The sequence below is a fragment of the Orcinus orca genome, chromosome 9, assembly GCF_937001465.1.
Source record: "Orcinus orca chromosome 9, mOrcOrc1.1, whole genome shotgun sequence".
Classification (NCBI taxonomy): Eukaryota; Metazoa; Chordata; class Mammalia; order Artiodactyla; family Delphinidae; genus Orcinus; species Orcinus orca.
Window position 1 is genome coordinate 88,014,561 of NC_064567.1, and position 18,589 is coordinate 88,033,149.

Genomic DNA, 18,589 nt, shown 5'->3' on the forward strand with positions numbered 1-18,589 from the left:
GCCGGTCTGAGTTGCGTGCTGAGTACTCATGAGCTTAGCAGACAGAGATATGATGTTGGGATAGAATGATCCAGAGCAATTAGACCAAATGAAATAAATTTAAAAACCGAGTCAAGTGGTCCTCAGATGCTCACAGTACAGCCAGCGTTTCCCCCCCTGAAGTCACAGTCCAGCTCCAGCAAGTCCCTTAAGGCAGCTACGAGAGCACAGGTGCAGCAGGTCCAGCCGCTGGAACAGTGCCACGTGACTCACCTCTTTGATGGTCATGCTTCTTCCTGACTGCGTGTTAGTGACTGAGCTTGAGCCAAGCCAGCGAATATGTGTGACTGACTGATCTCCTAGTTTGGGATTTTCTCCACTACTTGAGCGTGGTCCACTCACAGCCTCTACTGCCAACGCTTCCGTAACTCCAGCTGGACTTCAATCCCAGTGCCCAGAGACAGGATGTGGGACTCAAGTGCATCAGAAACAAGAAGGGAAGGCTGATGTGTGGTCCTCTTGGATTGGAATGGGGGGGTGTTAAGGAAAGAATGTTTCAAAGGGCTCCAAAGACCAGGTGAGGGGCGGAGCCACGGAGTAAAAAAACACCCCTGAAGCCAGGTAAGCAGCCACTTGGCAGTGGGAAGAGAAGCAAGATTGAGTTGCTGGGGTGGGAATTCTAAGGGTGTCCACTAGCTAAGGGAGAAGGGCTACAGACAGACAGGAGGACAGACTGCGGACCATCTCTGATCCTTTTTTCTTTCTTTCTTTTTTTTTTTTTGCGGTACGCGGGCCTCTCACTGTTGCGGCCTCTCCCGCTGCGGAGCACAGGCTCCGGACGCACAGGCTCAGCGGCCATGGCTCACGGGCCCAGCCGCTCCACGGCATGTAGGATCTTCCTGGACCGGGGCACAAACCCGTGTCCCCTGCATCAGCAGGCGGACTCTCAACCACTGCGCCACCAGGGAAGCCCTGATCCTTTTTTCTTTAGCATCCTTTCTTTCCCCCAAAGGCTTTGGGCTTTCCCTCTAAGGCAACCTGCTTGTGGCCTGCACTGAGAAGGTACTTCTGCTGGGTGTTAAGAGAAGACAGGGAAGCAGGAAGCTCAGTGATAGTAGCAAGGGTCAAACACATCCTCGGGGGAAATGAGAGAGAGAGAGAGAGAGAGACAGAGACACACAGAGAGAGAGAGACAGACACAGAAAGACTTTCCTAGTTAATCTTACCACCCTCATTCCCCAGCATAAATGTCAGCCACTGGTCCAGCTGAGAGAATTTAGTCTCCTTTCTTCACTACTATTGGCAACAGTCCCCAGATCCCAAACAGATGAACAAGGAGCAAATGATCGCAAGAAGGTACCACAGGATTTGGAAAGCCAATCCCAGAGGTTTGATCTTTTTCAGCCCTGGCTAACATAAGACACTACTGAGAGCCCCAGGTCCCGTTTCACTTACATACAGACCCCCGCATGTGAGAGGGAGGGCAGCTGCCCTAACACCATCATCTCAGGACTGCCTTCTCCTTTCTCCCATTGTCCCTTTCCCCACTCCCCTCCCTCCTCTCCCATCACCTCTCCCAGCCAATAAGTAGAGTGTTCTAGCCCGGGCAGCAGACCCTGAATAACAGGCTCATTTTTTTTCCATTTGGAAAGAAGCCAAAAGATTCTGACCCCTGCTGTCACAGTTTGAGCATCTCCCACTTTGTGTCAAGTCACAGGAGCCCCAGCACCTCCATGTGCTGCTGGGAGCTGGGAGGGGTGGAGAACGAGCAACACCCAGATTACTAACTAAGCAATTTATTAGCCTCTTTGCTTAGTTCCCCCTAAGTTTAACAAAAGCCCCTCGAGTTCCTTGCCTTTCAATCTTAAGGGATGCACTTACACACTCACCGAGGTCTCACAATTAGTTGCATTTATCAACTCACTATTGTCCTTTCTTTGAGAAACAAGGTTTGAAAGGGAAAGACGTGTCCCCACTCTTCCTGCTGCTTTCATAATGCCTGTTTTGTCTGCTTGGGAGGAACTCTCTCAGGGAGCCCAGGGCTGCAGCTTGTGCCCCTGCTGTGTCTAATACACTGGGAGCACTTATCTCCTTGTTGTCTTTGCGCCTCTGTCCCGGGTCCCCAGAAGGGATCCCACAGCCGAGAACAGTCCCCCCTCATCTTCCTTGCTGGATCTACCTTGCTTCTTTATGCTGCTTCGGCTGCCGGCGTCTCCTTCCTGGGTGCTTGGCCTGTCTGAATTTACCTTTCTGGACCAAGGAGAGTCCTCTGGCTTTAAGAAAAATGGTTCTCCTGGCACCAGGTAGATTCCCCTCCCCGCCCAGTGATGTCTGCAAAAGAGCAGAGGTGGAGAATCTTATGGTGTGGTTTCGAGGGCCACCAACGTGTTGCGGGACAAGCTGCTCTCCCTCCAGCTCTGCTTTCCTGGCGATCATGATTTATCCTTCCATCATCAACAGATAAGCCTTAAAAGAATGGTCCAGAAAATCTTTAGGCCTGCAGAAATCATCACCAGCCCTGTTCCACTTAGCAGCACAGGGGAAAGATGGAGTTCACAGGCAGGAGCCTGAAGACATATGGTATTTGTGCTGTGGGCTACATGTCTGATGAGAGTTCTCTGCTGTCTGATTTCTTCCCACCAGTTCCTTCCACTAAGGCCCATGAGCCTGTGTTTCTGGTCGGGCAGAATTCTGAGGATCTCTGACTCACTGGCTGACCCTTGAAAGGGTCATCTCACCCAGCCTCTTGCCTTCCAAGAAGGAATAGTAGGTAAGTCCTCCCAAAGCAAAAGGAATTGACCTTATTTTAAAAGGTCCTCAGAGAAGGAATTCTACTTGGCTCTCTTGGATGCATTTTGGGGGCTGCTATCAGGCCATTAAGTCAAATTTAGATTCTTTAAATTGAAGGAATGCTTGGGACATGCTTGAAGTCTGGGAGTCAGGCAATCCCTAAGAATCGGCCTAAATAACAGAGCTGCAAAGTCCTATTTTGGTACAACAGACACAGGAAGTGCTATATAAATCCTGACGAATGAATGCATAGTATTTTTTTCAATCTGGAAAACGTTTGGGAAAACTTTCAGAAAGCCAATTTGTCCACACCTGAAGCAAACCGTAAACAGGGTAATCAACCACCGAGCACGGGAAATAAGGAAACCTGCCAGATTAACATTATTCTGTGGCTGAGTGTCAGGCCTGGTGGGCAGAGAGGAAGCACCACGCATAATCTCTCCTGGCCTTTGCACAGTTTTGGATGCCCTCCCACATAACACACCCTCAGCAAGCTGGCAAAATGTGGTTAGACCACACAGCTACTGGGGGTGAGCGGCCCTGGCAGCTGAGGCAAAAAAAGATTGGTTAGCAGCGTCTCGTGCTAGCCCAGAGTCGTACCCACAGGAGCTCGCAGGGGCCCATCGCTGGCCAAGATTAAAGCGTGTCAAGAAGATTCATCAGTGACTTGGGTGATAGGTCAAGATCTCATCCATCAATTGCGGGAAGAGGCGGTTAGTTGCTGGGAAGAATGATGTGGGACTTTCCCTTAGGAGGCAGGGAGAAATGAACAAGCTGACGCTGACAAATTGTAAACGTGGCCAGAGGCAAGAAGGATCAAATCAGGGAGAACGAGTAGGGCTGAGCTGGGGGTCTGTGCTTTGTCATTGTTCTGGTAAGGTCATAGAATGTGGAAGGTGTTGCAAGATAACTTAGGATAATGGTTAGGAATACAGGCTTTGAAATCAGGCAGACCTAGATCCAAATCCTGCCTTTTCTATTGCTAGATGCATTATGGTGGGAAAGCCATCTGACTTCTGTGGGAATTAAAAGATGGCGGCCAGGGCTTCCCTGGTGGCGCAGTGGTTGAGAGTCCGCCTGCCGATGCAGGGGACACGGGTTCGTGCCCCGGTCCAGGAAGATCCCACATGCCGCGGAGCGGCTAGGCCCGTGAGCCATGGCCGCTGAGCCTGCGCGTCCGGAGCCTGTGCTCCGCAACGGGAGAGGCCACAGCGCTGAGAGGCCAGCGTACCACAAAACAAAACAAAGATGGCGGTCAGCCTGGCAAGTGGATGAGCGCTGGCCTCTGTTCCACCTCACCTCGGCAGGATGGCTTCGCAGCGCAAAGCCCAGGCAGGCGTGTGAGGCTGCCCTGCCTGGCTCATCTCAGAATTTCACTACTCTGGCTTCAGTTTCCTTATCAGTAAAATGAAGGTCACGACAGATATTTGAAGTGATTAACAGAGATAATACATATACAGTGCTTAGCATGGTGCTTGGGTACATAGTTGGTCCTCAATAAATTGTAGCAAAAACAAAAAGGGGGAGAGGATCACACCGTCCCCTCTCCCTACTGCCCCTGATGCTTCTGGGGTGCAAGTCACTGTCACCATCAGAACTTTTTGTCCTCTTAGCCCTTCTGGTCCCATGATGGGGGGAGGGGTGGAAGAGGATGTGGGGGGCATAAGTGGAAGATGGGTGGGAGCAGATGGCCGTCCATATTTACCCAGAGTAGAGGACCACTTCTTGGGGGTGCAGAAGGGGAAAGACAGAGCCGAGTAAGAAGCCTTTTCAGCCTCAATCCCTTTCCAGGAGCCCTCAGCCCTACTTCACAATCCCACCTGCTTCTCTATCTCTAGTCTCCTAGTCACTGCCCAAGCCTGGACTAGTGGTGAAAGCTCCCACCTGCATACACATTCTAGAAGAGTGAGAGGAACTCCAGCCTCCTCTCACACGAACATGTAGTCTCCTGCAACCCTGCCCTGTGTGAGGCAATGGGGGTTCTTGCTGGCCCTAAGACGGCTTCTGGAAGAAGAACTCTATGTGCCCCCTTCTAGGCTCCTTCACGTTCCCTGGAAGCAGGAAGTTCCAGCATCAGCCTCTGTTTAGTGTCTCCGACACTTCTGTTAATCAGGGCTTCCCAAGGCACGGAGCTCAGAAGGTGGTCTCCAAACCCAATGAAAGATCAATGGGCACTAAATGCCCTGACATTCCTGGGGAGTCATAATACCCCAAGATCGTGGGAAAAATCAGCAAGCCAGAGGAGAGAGGAAGATAACGAAGGGAAAACAGAGTCCTGGCACAGTAGAGGGTACATGAAGCTGGACAGGCTGTCTCCGGAGTGCACTGGGGACCAGCCTGCCTGCAGGGGTGCAGCCCCGGGCAGTGAGTCCGGGTGGAATTTAAGACAAGCCCAGACCAAACCAACCATACCTGCTCAGTGCCTTTCCTTCTACATGTGAGAACGAAAAGCCTCCCAATGAAAATGAGTACCCAGTGAAATTCTCATCAAGGCATAAACGGTATCAAGGGCCTTTCAGGGCAGGATTTCAGATGAAGGAGATCAGGAAGCAAGTGGATTCTGGAGAGAGCGATGGTGCAGGGCAGAACGGAGCCCCCAGCGCCGGCCCAGTCCAGACTCGGCTCAGGAGTTGCGAGTGGGCGCGCTCCCGCCTGCAGCCACCAGAGGTCATCGGCTCCCGCTGCTGGAGCTACAAGCTGCCCTGCCTGCCGGGCCTACCCCTCGCCTTCCAGAGCCCGCGCAGCCAGCGCGTTCACTGCCTCCCTCAAACCCTGCAGCCAACACTGCCCCAGAGGGAGAGACGGGACCCTCACAGAACATGTTCCATCCCCCTGCCAGGGAAGGCAGGGAACCGGGACCGGGGCTCAGGCCCTCAGCTTTTGCTTTCAGGAAGCTTGTTCTGAGCACAGCCTCCCTGGCTGCCGTCAGCGCCCGAGCCTCAGCTCCCAGCTTCTTTCACGGGGCCACTTCCCCAGGAAGCATCCTTCCTCTCGACCTCTTCCTCCTCCTCCGTATTGGAATCCAGAACTGGGCAGGCAGCCCCGCACCCAAGCCACCTCCATCCAGGAGGCCAAGCCCTCCAGCAGACTCAGGAAATGCTTTGCCCCGAATTAAATACACTTTGCGTTTTTAAAAAGCTCTGCGTTAGTAACATCACCATCCAGTTGGAGACCTTCCCCCACGGTGTCACCCTTTCTGCGTCACCACTTCAGGCCTCGTGCTCACCGTCATCACGGCTTGCCTGAACCTGTATCGAAATCCCATCATCATCCAGCCTCTCTCTGTGCTCAATCCATCTCCACCAGTGCAAATCCGACCCTGCTATCCTGCTGCTTAGAAGACTTTGTGGGCTCCCCACTGCCCAGGGGACCAAGTCCAACCTCGCAGCTGGTCCCCGACGGTTCCCGCCCTGGGCACCTTCTCCCGCGCCTCGCGGGACTCTAGCTCCTGGAACACTGTGTCCGTTCGCCTGGCTCTGGGCCTTTGCGTGGGTGGGCAGTTCCTTCTGCTGCCGTGCCGCCTCCCTCCTCAGGGTGAACACGCCCCCATCTGCCCTGATCCGGATGACGGGTCCTCTCCTCCCTCAGTGCTGGCTGTCCCTTCCTTGGTCTTTCTGCCACACTTATCACAACAAAGAGCAAGGTTTTAGTTCTAAGACTCTGTGGCCCGGCCAGGCCGTGAACTACCTGAGGGCGGGGAGCTGGACCAAGTGCATACATCACTCTGGAGTTATCCCAGCGACATACATACTATTTAGCACTTAGGCTCAATCAGTGTTTGATGACTGAGTCAATGTTTGCAGTGAAGGTTAAATCACATAACACAATACGAAGCAAAGCAGCTCTCTAGCAGCACAAGTGCTTGAGGAAAGGACCAGCCTGCAGCTGTCTCTCTTCTTGGTAGAGGAGCCATGGCGACGACAACACTGCAGGGGTGTTGTCGACCTCCCCCCATCCCTCATGCCTCTCACATGCCCTTGCCATGCACACACTGAGCACTGCCAGGCGCTGGGCGGTAGGCTGCGCCCACACGGGAGGTCGTGTTTCCTCCTCACCCTTAATTTATAGATGAGGAACCCGAGGCTTAGAAAGGTTGACCGAGGGCATTCGTTCAGCAAAGTGAAGGGCGAGAAAGGGGTTGAACTTCAGGGAGCTCTGAGGGCGGGGATCTTTATCACAGCCCCCGCTCCACCCCTGTCCAGCTGTGTGTGCCACCTCAGGGAGATCTGTTTCCTCATCTCATCACCGAGCAGCCTTGAGGCTCAAAAGGGAGTGGGGCTATTGGGATTTCCCTGGCGGTCCGGTGGTTAGGACTCTGCGCTCTCACTGCTGGGGGCCTGGGTTCGATCCCTGGTTGGGGAACTAAGATCCCACAAGTCTCCCGGTGCTGCCAAAAAACAACAACAAAGAAACAAAAAGAAACCGAAAAAAAAAGGGAGTGGGGCTACGAAGGCATCTAGAAATTACAATGTGCTCTGCAGATATGAAGGACCATGGCCTCATGGCTCAGACTCTCTCCAGTCATGCCACTTCCTTTCTCTCCCCAGCCGTCACAGCCTGTATTTTCCTTCCTTAGACTCTGGTCTCTATTTTTGAGCACTTCTGTGACTTGACGAGGTCAGCTGAGTTTACACCCAAGGAGCTGTCCATTGTTCTTCTGAAACTCAGGGAACAGGCAGCACTTAGAGGCTTAAGCTCCAGATGCCGCCCTGTCCCGGCAGGGACATTATCCCCTCTGGATGCCTGAATATCCTAACCTGCCTCCCTTCCATCCTCGCACCCACCTGCCCTTTCTAGCCTGTGGCTCATCACGGTAACCTCTGACTGCTCCTTCAGTCCACCCACCCTCCCTCCCTCAGCCTCTGCCCCATTCCATCTCCCTCGATACCCACGCCTGTACCACTAGGGGCAAAAACTGCCCTCCGAATGTGCCCCCCTCATGTCGTGTGTGAGGGGCTGGATCTGTAAGTGGGAGTCCAGGGAGGGGCTTCTGTGGAACGCCATACCACCTCCTCACTTCCCTTCTGCCCGGGGTTTTCCTCATATGGTCAAGCGCATCCTGGGACACGACACGCAGAGGCTGTGCTATGGTCATGACTGTAACTGCTGCCTCTAATTGAAAAGAAAATACCTTTCCCTTCTTGCCAGAGCACAGAGGGTTTTTCCTTTTTATCACCCAGGACCTAGTTCTCTCTTCCGAACTCTAATAAATTGTAACGGAGAAAAAGAATTTCATGATGGAAAATGGCACCCTGATTTCTCCTCGAGAACTCAAAAAATCATTATTTATACCTGTTGCTTCCTTTAGCATCTCTGTGAGGAAGAAGAAGGAGCAGTTGTACTTCACAGACCCCTTCCTTCGTTCACTCACTCATCATACATTCGTTTATGAAATATCTGCTGGACACCAGATTCCATGCTAAAAAATGGGCATGCAGGAGAGGGCAGGGGAGGATAGAGATGCAAACAAGTACCATGTATGATGGTACCTGTTATAGTGGTATCTTGAGTGTTAATGGGAGCTTAGAAGAAGGAGCATCTCAGTCTGTATAAAAAGTCCAGGAAGGCTTCATGGAGGAAGTGATGCTCATGAAGAGATTTTTTTTTTTTTTTTTTTTTTTTTTTTTTTGCGGTACGTGGGCCTCTCACTGTTTTGGCCTCTCCCGTTGCGGAGCACAGGCTCAGAGGCCACGGCTCACGGGCCCAGCCGCTCCATGGCATGTGGGATCTTCCCGGACTGGGGCACGAACCCGTATCCCCTGCATTGGCAGGCAGACTCTCAACCACTGCGCCACCAGGGAAGCCCGATGCAGAGATTTTAAGTATGTGTAGGGACAGGCAAGGAGGCTGCTCCTGGTAGGGGAAACAGCACACGAGGAGCTACAATGAGATCGGGACACCTGGAAAATGAAATGAAGGGGTTAAAACATTGGCAGTAGCCGTTGGACAAGTGGGAAATGCCAGATCATATATCTACCTCCAAAGGGGTTGAGCTTCTGTGGCAAACAACGGAGGGCCACTGAAGAATACTAGGCATGGCAGGGGCACTGCAAGGACCCTGCTGAGGGATCTGGGGTGGTCAGAGCGGTGAGGTCACCTGGAGGGTCTGCTGCAGCCCTTTGGGTCTCTAGAATTTTCCAGCCTCAGCCAAAGTCCTGAGGTTACTCCCTACGTCCTGTGGGAGCCATCGATACTGAGCCGTGGTCTTGCCCCCAGTTCAAGCCAACCCCAGGCAAGAGCCATAAGCCAGCCTCGTCTCTCCCACGGGGCCTCGCAGTTATCACTTCCTTCTCCATAAAGCGGTGGGAGGGCTTCCAGAGCGCTCCTACCGCACAGCCTCCGCTGCCCAGGAGCACACGCCTCCCACCCTGAACACCCACAGGAGCCCTGCCTCTGTGAGAAGGGGGGGCCCTCCTCCACCCGCCGCCGGGCACTCGCAAGGAGACCCGGGAGCTTGCTGATTTGTCTCTTGCTCTGGTTCATTTTCCTTCTGGAGAAGCAGGCTCATCTTCTGCATTTTTAATAGCTGAGCACATGTAGCATTCAGCACACAGTGGGCTGATACGGCCCAAAGAGAAGGCAGCAAGTCACGCAGGGGAGGAAAACCTCCTCCCTGCTCCCGCCCACATCAGTAGCTTGGCGGATTTGAGCTCCCCCATCTCCCACCGCGCTGGACCAGGGTGGCTGAAGAGGCAGCAGGTGGGAAAGTCAGACCGGCTGATGCAGACCCCGTGTAAGGAGCTGGTTCTCTGGATGAGCAGCGACTCATAAGAAAAGCCTGAGACCCTCGTCTGAGCTCAGAAAGAGCCAGTCCTAATTCCCTCTTGACTTCCACCTGGGAAGTCTTACCCACCTCCCTCCACCTTTACGGGCTCCATGGGCTTTGGGCAGGGTATTCTCTGGCCTCTGGCTCCCCCAGGGGTGGTCCCCACGGGCAGGACGGTGAATTAGTGGAGAAGGGCTCTGAGAGCCTGGGAGCTGGGTGAACCGTGGGTGCTGCTAGGCAGATCTGCAGCGGACAAGGCTGGTAGCACAGGGATGCCCTGTTTCCCCACTTTGTTCTAATGCAGTTACTTTTTAACCTCTCCAGGCACAGAAGGGAGAAAACAACAAATCCACGGACCATTTAACCTTATGTGAGACAGCAGGAGGTGGGCCTGAACTTAGGAGCGGTGTTTTATGGCCGGACACGTGAATTTGAGCTACTTGGAAAAGGGCGTGTTGCTAACCTGCTGTTAATCTCATCTAAAGGCCATGACCCACCACCTGCAGGCAAGGCTTATGCTTTGGCCTTTAGATGCAGAGCTCCTTGAAGCAGGGAACAGAGTTTGGGCAGGGGATTCTCTACATGGCCAAACTGGGTCCTCTGGGTCCGCCCCCACCAAACCCCTGGCATCAGCAGGCGAATGTGAGAAAGCAGAGAGTTCCTTCCCCCTTGGAATTTAGCAACTCCTGAGGGGAGGACAGCATTAAAGAGACCCAAGGAGCCACCTTCACACACCTGTGAATCAAAGAACCAGAGGGTTCACCTGGCCCAGGTGTCCAGATTTGTGCTGTCTGATACAAGAGCCACTAGCCATGTGTGGCTACTGAGCACGTAAGATGTGGCTGAGGATCTGAACTTTAATTTTTATTTAATTTTAATTCATTACAATTTAAAAATAGGTACTTGATTCAGTTATAAGAAAATGTTTTAAGTATGTTTTGGAACAACTTAGTATGCAAATCTATTTTATAATCGCTGTTTTTTTTCTTTTTAATGAAGTCTAAGTATGGATCAAGTATTTCCAGTGATAATTTAGTATCCAAGTTGAGATGTGCAGTTAAGTATAAAACACACACAGGATTTTGAAACATAAGAAAAAAAAAAAAGAACCTATCTCATTGATTATATATTGAAATAATACTGTGGTTATATTAGATTTAATAAAACATATTGCTCAAAATTAATTTCACTTGTTTCTGATCACTTTTTCCAGCGTGACTACTAGAAAATTTTAAATTACATGTGTGGTGCACATTACATGTGATTGGACAGTGCCAGTCTAAACAATTCTAGATAAAGGCTTAACCATCTCCAGGAATGGAAATCTTATGATGCTTTCCAATGGTCAGATCCATTTCATTCAATTCAACAAATATTTACTGACAAGGGGACTGTGTTTGCTGAGCGTGAGGACCTGCCATGTGAGAGGCCCCGCAATTACCACGGAGCAGAAGGAATACAGAGGTCTAATCCGTAGCACCACAGAACGAGTCACAGGTGAGGCAAAAACGAAGTGCAGCGGGGATTAAAAGGAGATGCTGGTGTATCAGGTGGCTGGCAACAAGGAAGAGAATGAGAGAGAAAGGCTTTGAGAAGAAGGTGGTCCCTGGGATGGGCAGTGAGAAGCAGGCAGGGTTTGGGCCAGGAGAGAAGGGACAGGATGCTGTGGAAGGAAGCCTGCTTCCTCCGGTTCCTCCCCTCTTCGGACCCCATTCTCCAGGGCCCTGCCCTTGGTTCCTGCTCTTCTCAATAAGCCACATATCTTCCCGGGAATCCCCATCTGTATCACGGCTTCAATGCCTGTGTCTACGCTGACAACGCTCAAATCTCCATTCCCAGCCCACGCCTCTCTCCCGACCTCTGGGGCCAAACACTCAATGCCCAGCGGACATCTCCATGTAGGTATTTCTCAGATCCATCAAACTCCGTGGACTCCCCGGCTGAACTCATCCTCTCCTCTCCACCCTAGACGCTGGCCCTTTCTGTCCTTCTCTTGAGGAAGTGGCAGGACCAGCCACCCAGCTGTCCAAGCCAGGAACATTACCCTAAACACTTCCCTTGCATTACGAGCCCTAACACAACCAGCCCCAACGTCCTGTGGGGTTTTCCTCAGTACCTCTCCCACCTGGCCCCTTCCACACACGTCCACTACCGCTGCCTGGGTCCAGGCTGTCGCCACGCCCCACCTGCATTATGCAAAAGCATCCTCACTCTTCTGGCTGCTTCTGGAGTGGCCCCTCATGCCATCCTTTATACTGCTGTCGGGGGGTCTTAGTACAATTGAAAACTGCTCCTCTAACAGCTCCATGCCACTTTCAGGGTGAAGCCCAAATTCCTGAATTTAGCTCATACAGCAGAACTTTGTAACTTGGCCCTCATTCACCTACTCAGTTTCATCTCCTGCCTCTCCCCACAAGCAAGTACTTCTGCATGTTCTGTTCCCCTTGCCTGGAACACCCTCCCCATTTTCTTAAAAAAAAAAAAAAAAAGTTTTTTTAAAAATTGTGTTAAAAAAAAAAATCTACCTATCTCAATCATAAGATTTACCATTCTAATCCAGTTTTCTTTGTCTAGGTTATTCCTATTTATCCTTCAAATTCAGCTCGAGAGCGGCCTCTTCTGAAAAACCTTTTCTGAGTCCTCAGCCTGGGTTAGGTGCCCTTCTGCTGTGCTACCAATATCTTAGCTCTTATCACATGGTATTCTGTGTTAGCTTATGTCTCTTTTTACAGACTCCCTAGGACAGTGTGTGTGTCTTATTTAATTTTGTATTCAAGGGCACAGTGTACAGTTGTGCAGGTTACAGACTGCACTAGATGCCTGGCTGAGGAAATGAGTAAGACATGAAGACCATTAGCCAATTGTGCACTCTGATCCAGGGCTGTATCCAGGCCTTTTTCTAACTTGCACAGAGGTGCCATAGGTGCCAAGCCCTGTATATCTTCAGGGCTTGTTACAGCGCTGGCACATAGTATTATAGTAGGTGCTCATTAAACGTTAAGTTGAATAAAGACGATGGATGGTTTAGGCAAAGGGACCAGGGGAAGACATGGTGGGGAAGCTGGAGTAATGGGATGTTACTGAATGATCAAGATTGGATTGGGGGGTTTGCTGTCAGTTTTTAGAGGGTCCTTATAGATACACCTCCTTCTAGATGTAGGTGCTTGGCTTTTAAAGGGTAACTCAGCTCTGGTTCTGCTTTTTATTTTTTTCCCTTTTGTGCACCCATTGGAATAGATTCTACAGTATATAAAGGGCTGAGATCCTAACTCTTAATTCAGTAGACAGTGAGGAACCTTGAAGAATTTTTGAGGATTGTGTCTTAAAAATCACAAAATATTCAGGCTTGAAAATAAGACTCAGAGAAGTTAAGTGACTTGTTCAGGGTCACACAGAAAGTTAGTGGCCGAGCTGGGCCCTGAACTGGCTTTCCTTGCCCCTCCAGTGTTCCTTCTTCCACACCACCCTTTGGGGAAGGCTCCCTGAACTGAGGCGGGCCCTGGAAGCCCCCAAACCAAATCTTCCCAGCCCTCCAGTATGAGTCCCCAGTGACGGTGGGCGGGGGATGGGCTGACCGGAGGTGAGAACACAGGCAGGAGGCTGCTGCAGTCGGCGCTCAGCCTCGCCCAGCGCACCTCCCTTGATCCGTCTAGATGTCTGCCTACGCCTCCCTTGATCCGTCTAGATGTCTGCCTACGCCTCCCTTGATCCGTCTAGATGTCTGCCTACGCCTCCCTTGATCCGTCTAGATGTCTGCCTACTTGAAGTTCGGTAAACTGTCCGGGCGCTTTCTGCTCTTCACACAAGGTCAGTGCTCTAGTGTTTGGAGGCCTTTTTTCACAAGGGCTTATTTCCCTTCTTGCAATCCTTTTGGTTGCTTTTCTTTGGACCCTGGCTAGTTTTTTCAGATTCTTTCAAAACCACCTTCTGCCACTAGCTGAAGAGGGGCATCGCGCATAGCAGGGCTTAGTAAGTGCGTGTTGAGTTGGTGTGACCCGAACATGGAGGATGATCTAACCTGAGTGGTCTCCCTTGAAGCCTTGCCTCCTGGGAGAATTCCTGGTGCTGCATCTCACCCTCCTGGGACCATGTTTATCAGTTATCATTTATTGCATTCATGCTATGATCTTCCATGACCCCCGAGTCTCTTTCTGGCTTACTCCCCATGAGCCCCCTGCCCAGCTTTCTTCATTTAGTTGCTCTATAGCTCATTTCTAGACTCTGAATAAACGGTTTTAGCCTTTTCCATTTTCAACTTCAGTCTGAGTCTGAAGAGCCATTTCCCTACTTTTTCCAGGAGATTGGGCTTCTCAACCTGTACTCCTGATTATAGGAGCTCCGTCCTTTGGCACATGTGATAATAATGATAACAATAACGTTATCATCAAATATTTATTGAACGTGTTCCCTGATCCAGACATCACGCTTCCTGCTTTTATAAAAATTAGTTCACTTCATCCTCACAAAAATCCTGTGGGTTAGAGATATCAGTAACCACATTTCACAGGTGAGGAAAACCGAGGCACACCAAGATCAAGCCATTTGCCCAAGGTCACCCACCTGAGATTTGTATATAGGCAGTGATACAGGAGGCATTTACATCAGGACACCAGATGCTGCCTCGGCAAACAACCTTTCAGGGGCTCTCCGAGGTCACCATAAGAAGGACACTCACGCTACCAGCAGGCAGGCCCAGAGGCCACCAACTGTCACTCTCAGGCCAGGTCTTCCCTAACCAGCTGTGTCCTCTTATAGCACAGAGATCCTAACACTCAAGAGAACAAAGCTCGTCCGTGAGCCCTGGCTGCGTGACAGGTGCCTCCCCTCCTTGACAGCCATGTCTAAACCTCTCCTCTCTGTCACAAGAGGCCCCTTAGTTGATCTGGCATAATTAGCTCTTTACAAAGTCATCAAAATTGCCCATGTGCAGCGACAAACCAATCGATGGATGATTTTAGTCCACAGCTTTCCCAGCTATGAACGTAAGTGTAATTAAACGTAAGAAAGTGTAAGAAACGTAAGGAATGTAAGAAGACATCTTCTGTAGCATGAATTAACAGAAGATGTTTTCTCTTTAGATATATAAACGAACAGAGCCCACACTTATCCCTTGTCTGCCTCCACGAGGCCAGCAAGATAAGGCTAGAGGCTCTGTACTAAGCCGGTCCCTAAGGGTTCCAAGTTGGGTCCTTGGCATTTGAAGATACTCATCTTCTGCTTCCTGTCCTCATTTTCACTTTGGTTTCCTATCTGTCCATCCCACAGGTAACCTTTTTTGACTTCTCGGTAAAGACAGAGATAAAAAAGTGAATTAGGGCTTCCCTGATGGCACAGTGATTAAAAATCCGCCTGCCAATGCAGGGGACACGGGTTCGAGCCCCATTCCGGGAAGATCCCACATGCCGCGAAGCAACTAAGCCCGTGCGCCACAACTACTGAGCCTGCGCTCTAGAGCTTGGGAGCCACAACTACTGAGCCTGCGTGCCTAGCGCCCGTGCTCCGCAACAAGAGAAGCCACTGCAATGAGAAGCCCACGCAGTGCAACAAAGACCCAACGCAGTCAAAAATAAACTAAAAAAAAAAAAAAAAAAAGAATTAAAAGCCTCTGATTTTTCATAGTCACCTGCAACCAGCCCTCTCCCACCCCATCATGTCACAGGCAGCGACATTCCCTTTGGATTTCCTTTCTTCCTTCCGTCGTCAGCTCCCAAGTACCTGCCTCTGCTGGCAGCTCCTTCACAGAGTGCAGACCAGGCTGCTTGTGATGGGAAGCTCTGTGGGGGGCCTGCCTTCTAGGGCCCTGCAGAAGGACCAGGGCCTCACTCCCTGAGGGGCAGACTGGCTGTGCTTTTGATGATTTATACCAACACTTCTGTTCACTGGGGTGGAAAATTGAGAGGTGACCATATAACAGCAATATTTCCCTGTTACCCTCTTCTTAGACACAACTTGCCTCAGCTCTCAGGAGCAGAAAGAAGTCCCCTGTCGGGCAGATAGTCCTTTAAGGTGCCCTGTTTCTCCTGGTACTTAGGTTTCTCATCCCATCATTCTGGTTTTCTGTCCCTTCCCTCCCCACTTCCCCAAATTCCTGGACAAAGCCGCTGGGTAAACACTGTTTCCTGCGGTGACAGGGACAAGCAGCGAGGACAGGCGGCTGCCGGCGCCCGACACTCACCATGCTTTGTCCCTTGATCCCTTCGCTGAAAAGATTGTGTGCTGCTTGCTGTTGGAGCTTAGGAGATTGTCTTTGGGCGTTTTGAATGGCTTTGAGGAGCTGCTGGCAGAGGTATGGCCGCTGAGACAGGCTTTCGTTTTCACCTGTACTAGTGATGTCCGGGCATTGGAGGGTGGAGACGCCGGAGAGGGAGAAGGTCTACACATTGAACCGTGTCTTCTCTCTACAGGGGGAGAAAGAACAGAACTCAGCACATCATCTGTAGCAAGTGAGTCACATGCATACGCGTGTACATAACAGGCAGAGGAGAGTGCTGACCTTGCAGTGTCGGTCCCCGAAGCCTCAGTTCTGACTATGGTTTGCTTGACATCATATCCCACCAACTAGCAGTGATTACCTTCTGAATTTCTGTGTCAAGTGGCAAGCTGAACTCACCCTAACGTTCTCGCGGGAGGCATTACGGTCCTCCTGCAAAACCACTGCCACAGGAGTAGTAAAGGGGATGCCCGGTGTCATGGGAACGTAGTGAGAGAACCACACAGCCCAAGCCATCCCCAGACAGCCACTCAGAGGCCACATGGTCCCTCGGGGCAGTGGGGAGGGTAGGACTTTTTAGATAACAAATTGCAATTTCTCAAACCTGACCCCTAGCAGGAACACTTAAGTCACAAGGACTTGTGACATTCAGCAGGGCTGAATGAAAGGGTCTTCTAGATCCAGAAGGTGGCCTAGCATCTGTCCACACACCCCTGTGGCCTCTCCAGGGTTCAATGAGGTCCCGGGCCACAGGTGCCAGGTCAGGACAGGCAGGAGGACATCAACGCTGAAGGCAGAATCCACAGGTCTGGGGCCTGGACATGGGCAGCCCCTTCCTGGGGCTCTAAGAGAATACCAGCGCCCTGGGAGACATGCCCCACTTGTTCACCCTCGTTCGGCTCCTGTGGTCTCGACTTGATGGGCAGGATAAGAATGCTGACCAGGAGAGTAGGTGCACGAGGTAAAGCTCTGGTGTACACCCACTACGGTGGTTCCTAACTGTTACAGGGGAACAGATTTGATCAACGGTAAGGACCCTTCCCAAGAAAAATGCCCCCAAACTCTGCATACAATTACAGGAAGGAATCCTGAACCCCCAAAAGACAAATGCTCTGAAATCCTAAGTCCGCTCTGGTTCCCTCGTACCTACTACAAAGCCCCACATATAGTTAGTGCCTAATTACTATGTGTTGAATAAATAAATGAAATTATAACAGATCTCCTGATGGGAAGGACTAGAGATCACAAAGCTGGAGATCTGGGTTGAATGTGATAACAAAGAAGATGGGGGCAGAGAGAGCAGACCCCACTCCCCCTCCAACTCCGAGCCGAGTCTCACTTTTCTCATTAGTGAGGCACTTCTGGCTGCTAGGCCAGGTACCCTGGAAAGAAAGGCAGACTGACTATGGCTATGAGGGACAAGCCTTTGGGCTTCCTCTGCGCTTCCTGGTACCAGTGGGCTGCCAGTTTGTCTCCAAGCCGACTGACTCTGATCCTGTGATGAGGTGGGAATTGGGGAGCGGGGGAAAGTGGAGTTTTGAGGATCATCTGATTGCTGGGTGTTTTTGCCTGACCAGTGTTCATAGGTTGCCTGCACTGAATAACTTTACCAGGGAATCTTTCTTCACCGAATCAGAGGAGACCTTGCCTACATGCTCAGTTCCCAGAGCCACCCTGTTCAAGGATGTGAAAACCAAGAGCTGGTTCCAGGGCCTCTGTTTTGATGTAGTAGAGAGAACCCTGGGCTAGGAGCCAGGAGATCCAGGCTCCAATTCCAGCCACACCATGTTATTGGGCTTATGGCCTGGAGTTCACCACTTAAACTTTCTGTTTCCATGCCTTTATCTGTAAATGAAGTGGGTCTCTAGATGGCCTTGAAGGCCTCTTTCTACTCCATTATCATAAATACAAGGCATACTTACACCTGATCCTTCACTTCCCATCTCTCGTGATTCCTGAATGTCATAGCAATAATTATAGCACAAGTTTTGAAATATTTTACTCAGGCTGGATCTTCCTTGGGGGAATTCATCCTTTGTAAAGTTGTACTGGTCTTTACAACCCCTCTGACACAGGCAGGAAGCAGCCAGCCATCTCCACCCTCCTCAGGACTGACTGGCTAAAGAAGACCCAGAGAGGCGAGGTGACTAGCCAAGGTCAAGGTCAGTGGCTATGAGAGGAATGGGGCCTCTGTGCTATGGGCAGGGGCTTAGCTGCTTCTCAGGAAGGCAGGAAACGGGGTGTACTGTGACCAAGATGTGAAGCCAGGGAATTCGGAAGCACAGGACTTAGAATCACTGAAGGTTAGAACTGGATCTTAAAAGTCAGCTCATCCCATCTGCTTGCTGATGGATGAGGTTATCACTTAGAGAGGTTATCGGTTACCAGCCCGTAGGGCAAAGCTAGTTGGTGGCAGGGTTGAGTTCAGAACCAACGCTTCTCACTTCAAATCCATAGTTCTTTCTGCCCTTCAGAAATGTCTCGCTCAGCAATTTTTTTTTTTTTTGGCTTTAGTTTCCAAAACTAAAACAAGACTTTGATTTTTACCACTACTGTTTTGGATTGCTCTGCAGACTTCATTCACTCATTTGCTCTCATGTGCTCAAGGTGGCAGAGGGGGTGGGGGAAGGGATATGCAGAAGTATCCCCCCATTCTGGTGGAGAGATAAGCCTTCATAATGAAGAGAGTTTTTATTTTGCTAAACTAAAAGTGGAAAATAATACCAGTAAGCAAAGATAAATCACAAAGAAGCGTGACATTAAGGACAAAATGAATGGGCCAGACCAGGGATTCCCAAATCACCTCCAGAGAATTACGATTAGTGACCCTGCCAAGGCGTTCT

General features: G+C 50.8%; 1 protein-coding gene across 11 annotated transcripts in view; it reads right to left on the bottom strand.

Annotated features, from left to right (window-relative positions):
* Nucleotides 1-18,589, bottom strand: part of ATXN7L1 (ataxin 7 like 1) — a 301,084-nt gene that overhangs the window by 38,093 nt on the left and 244,402 nt on the right. For all 11 annotated transcript variants that reach the window (XM_033439150.2, XM_033439184.2, XM_004263365.4 and 8 more), the window contains one exon: nucleotides 15,711-15,933. In XM_033439150.2, coding sequence (XP_033295041.1) covers nucleotides 15,711-15,933 — 223 coding nt within the window. The remainder of the gene's footprint in view (nucleotides 1-15,710; nucleotides 15,934-18,589) is intronic.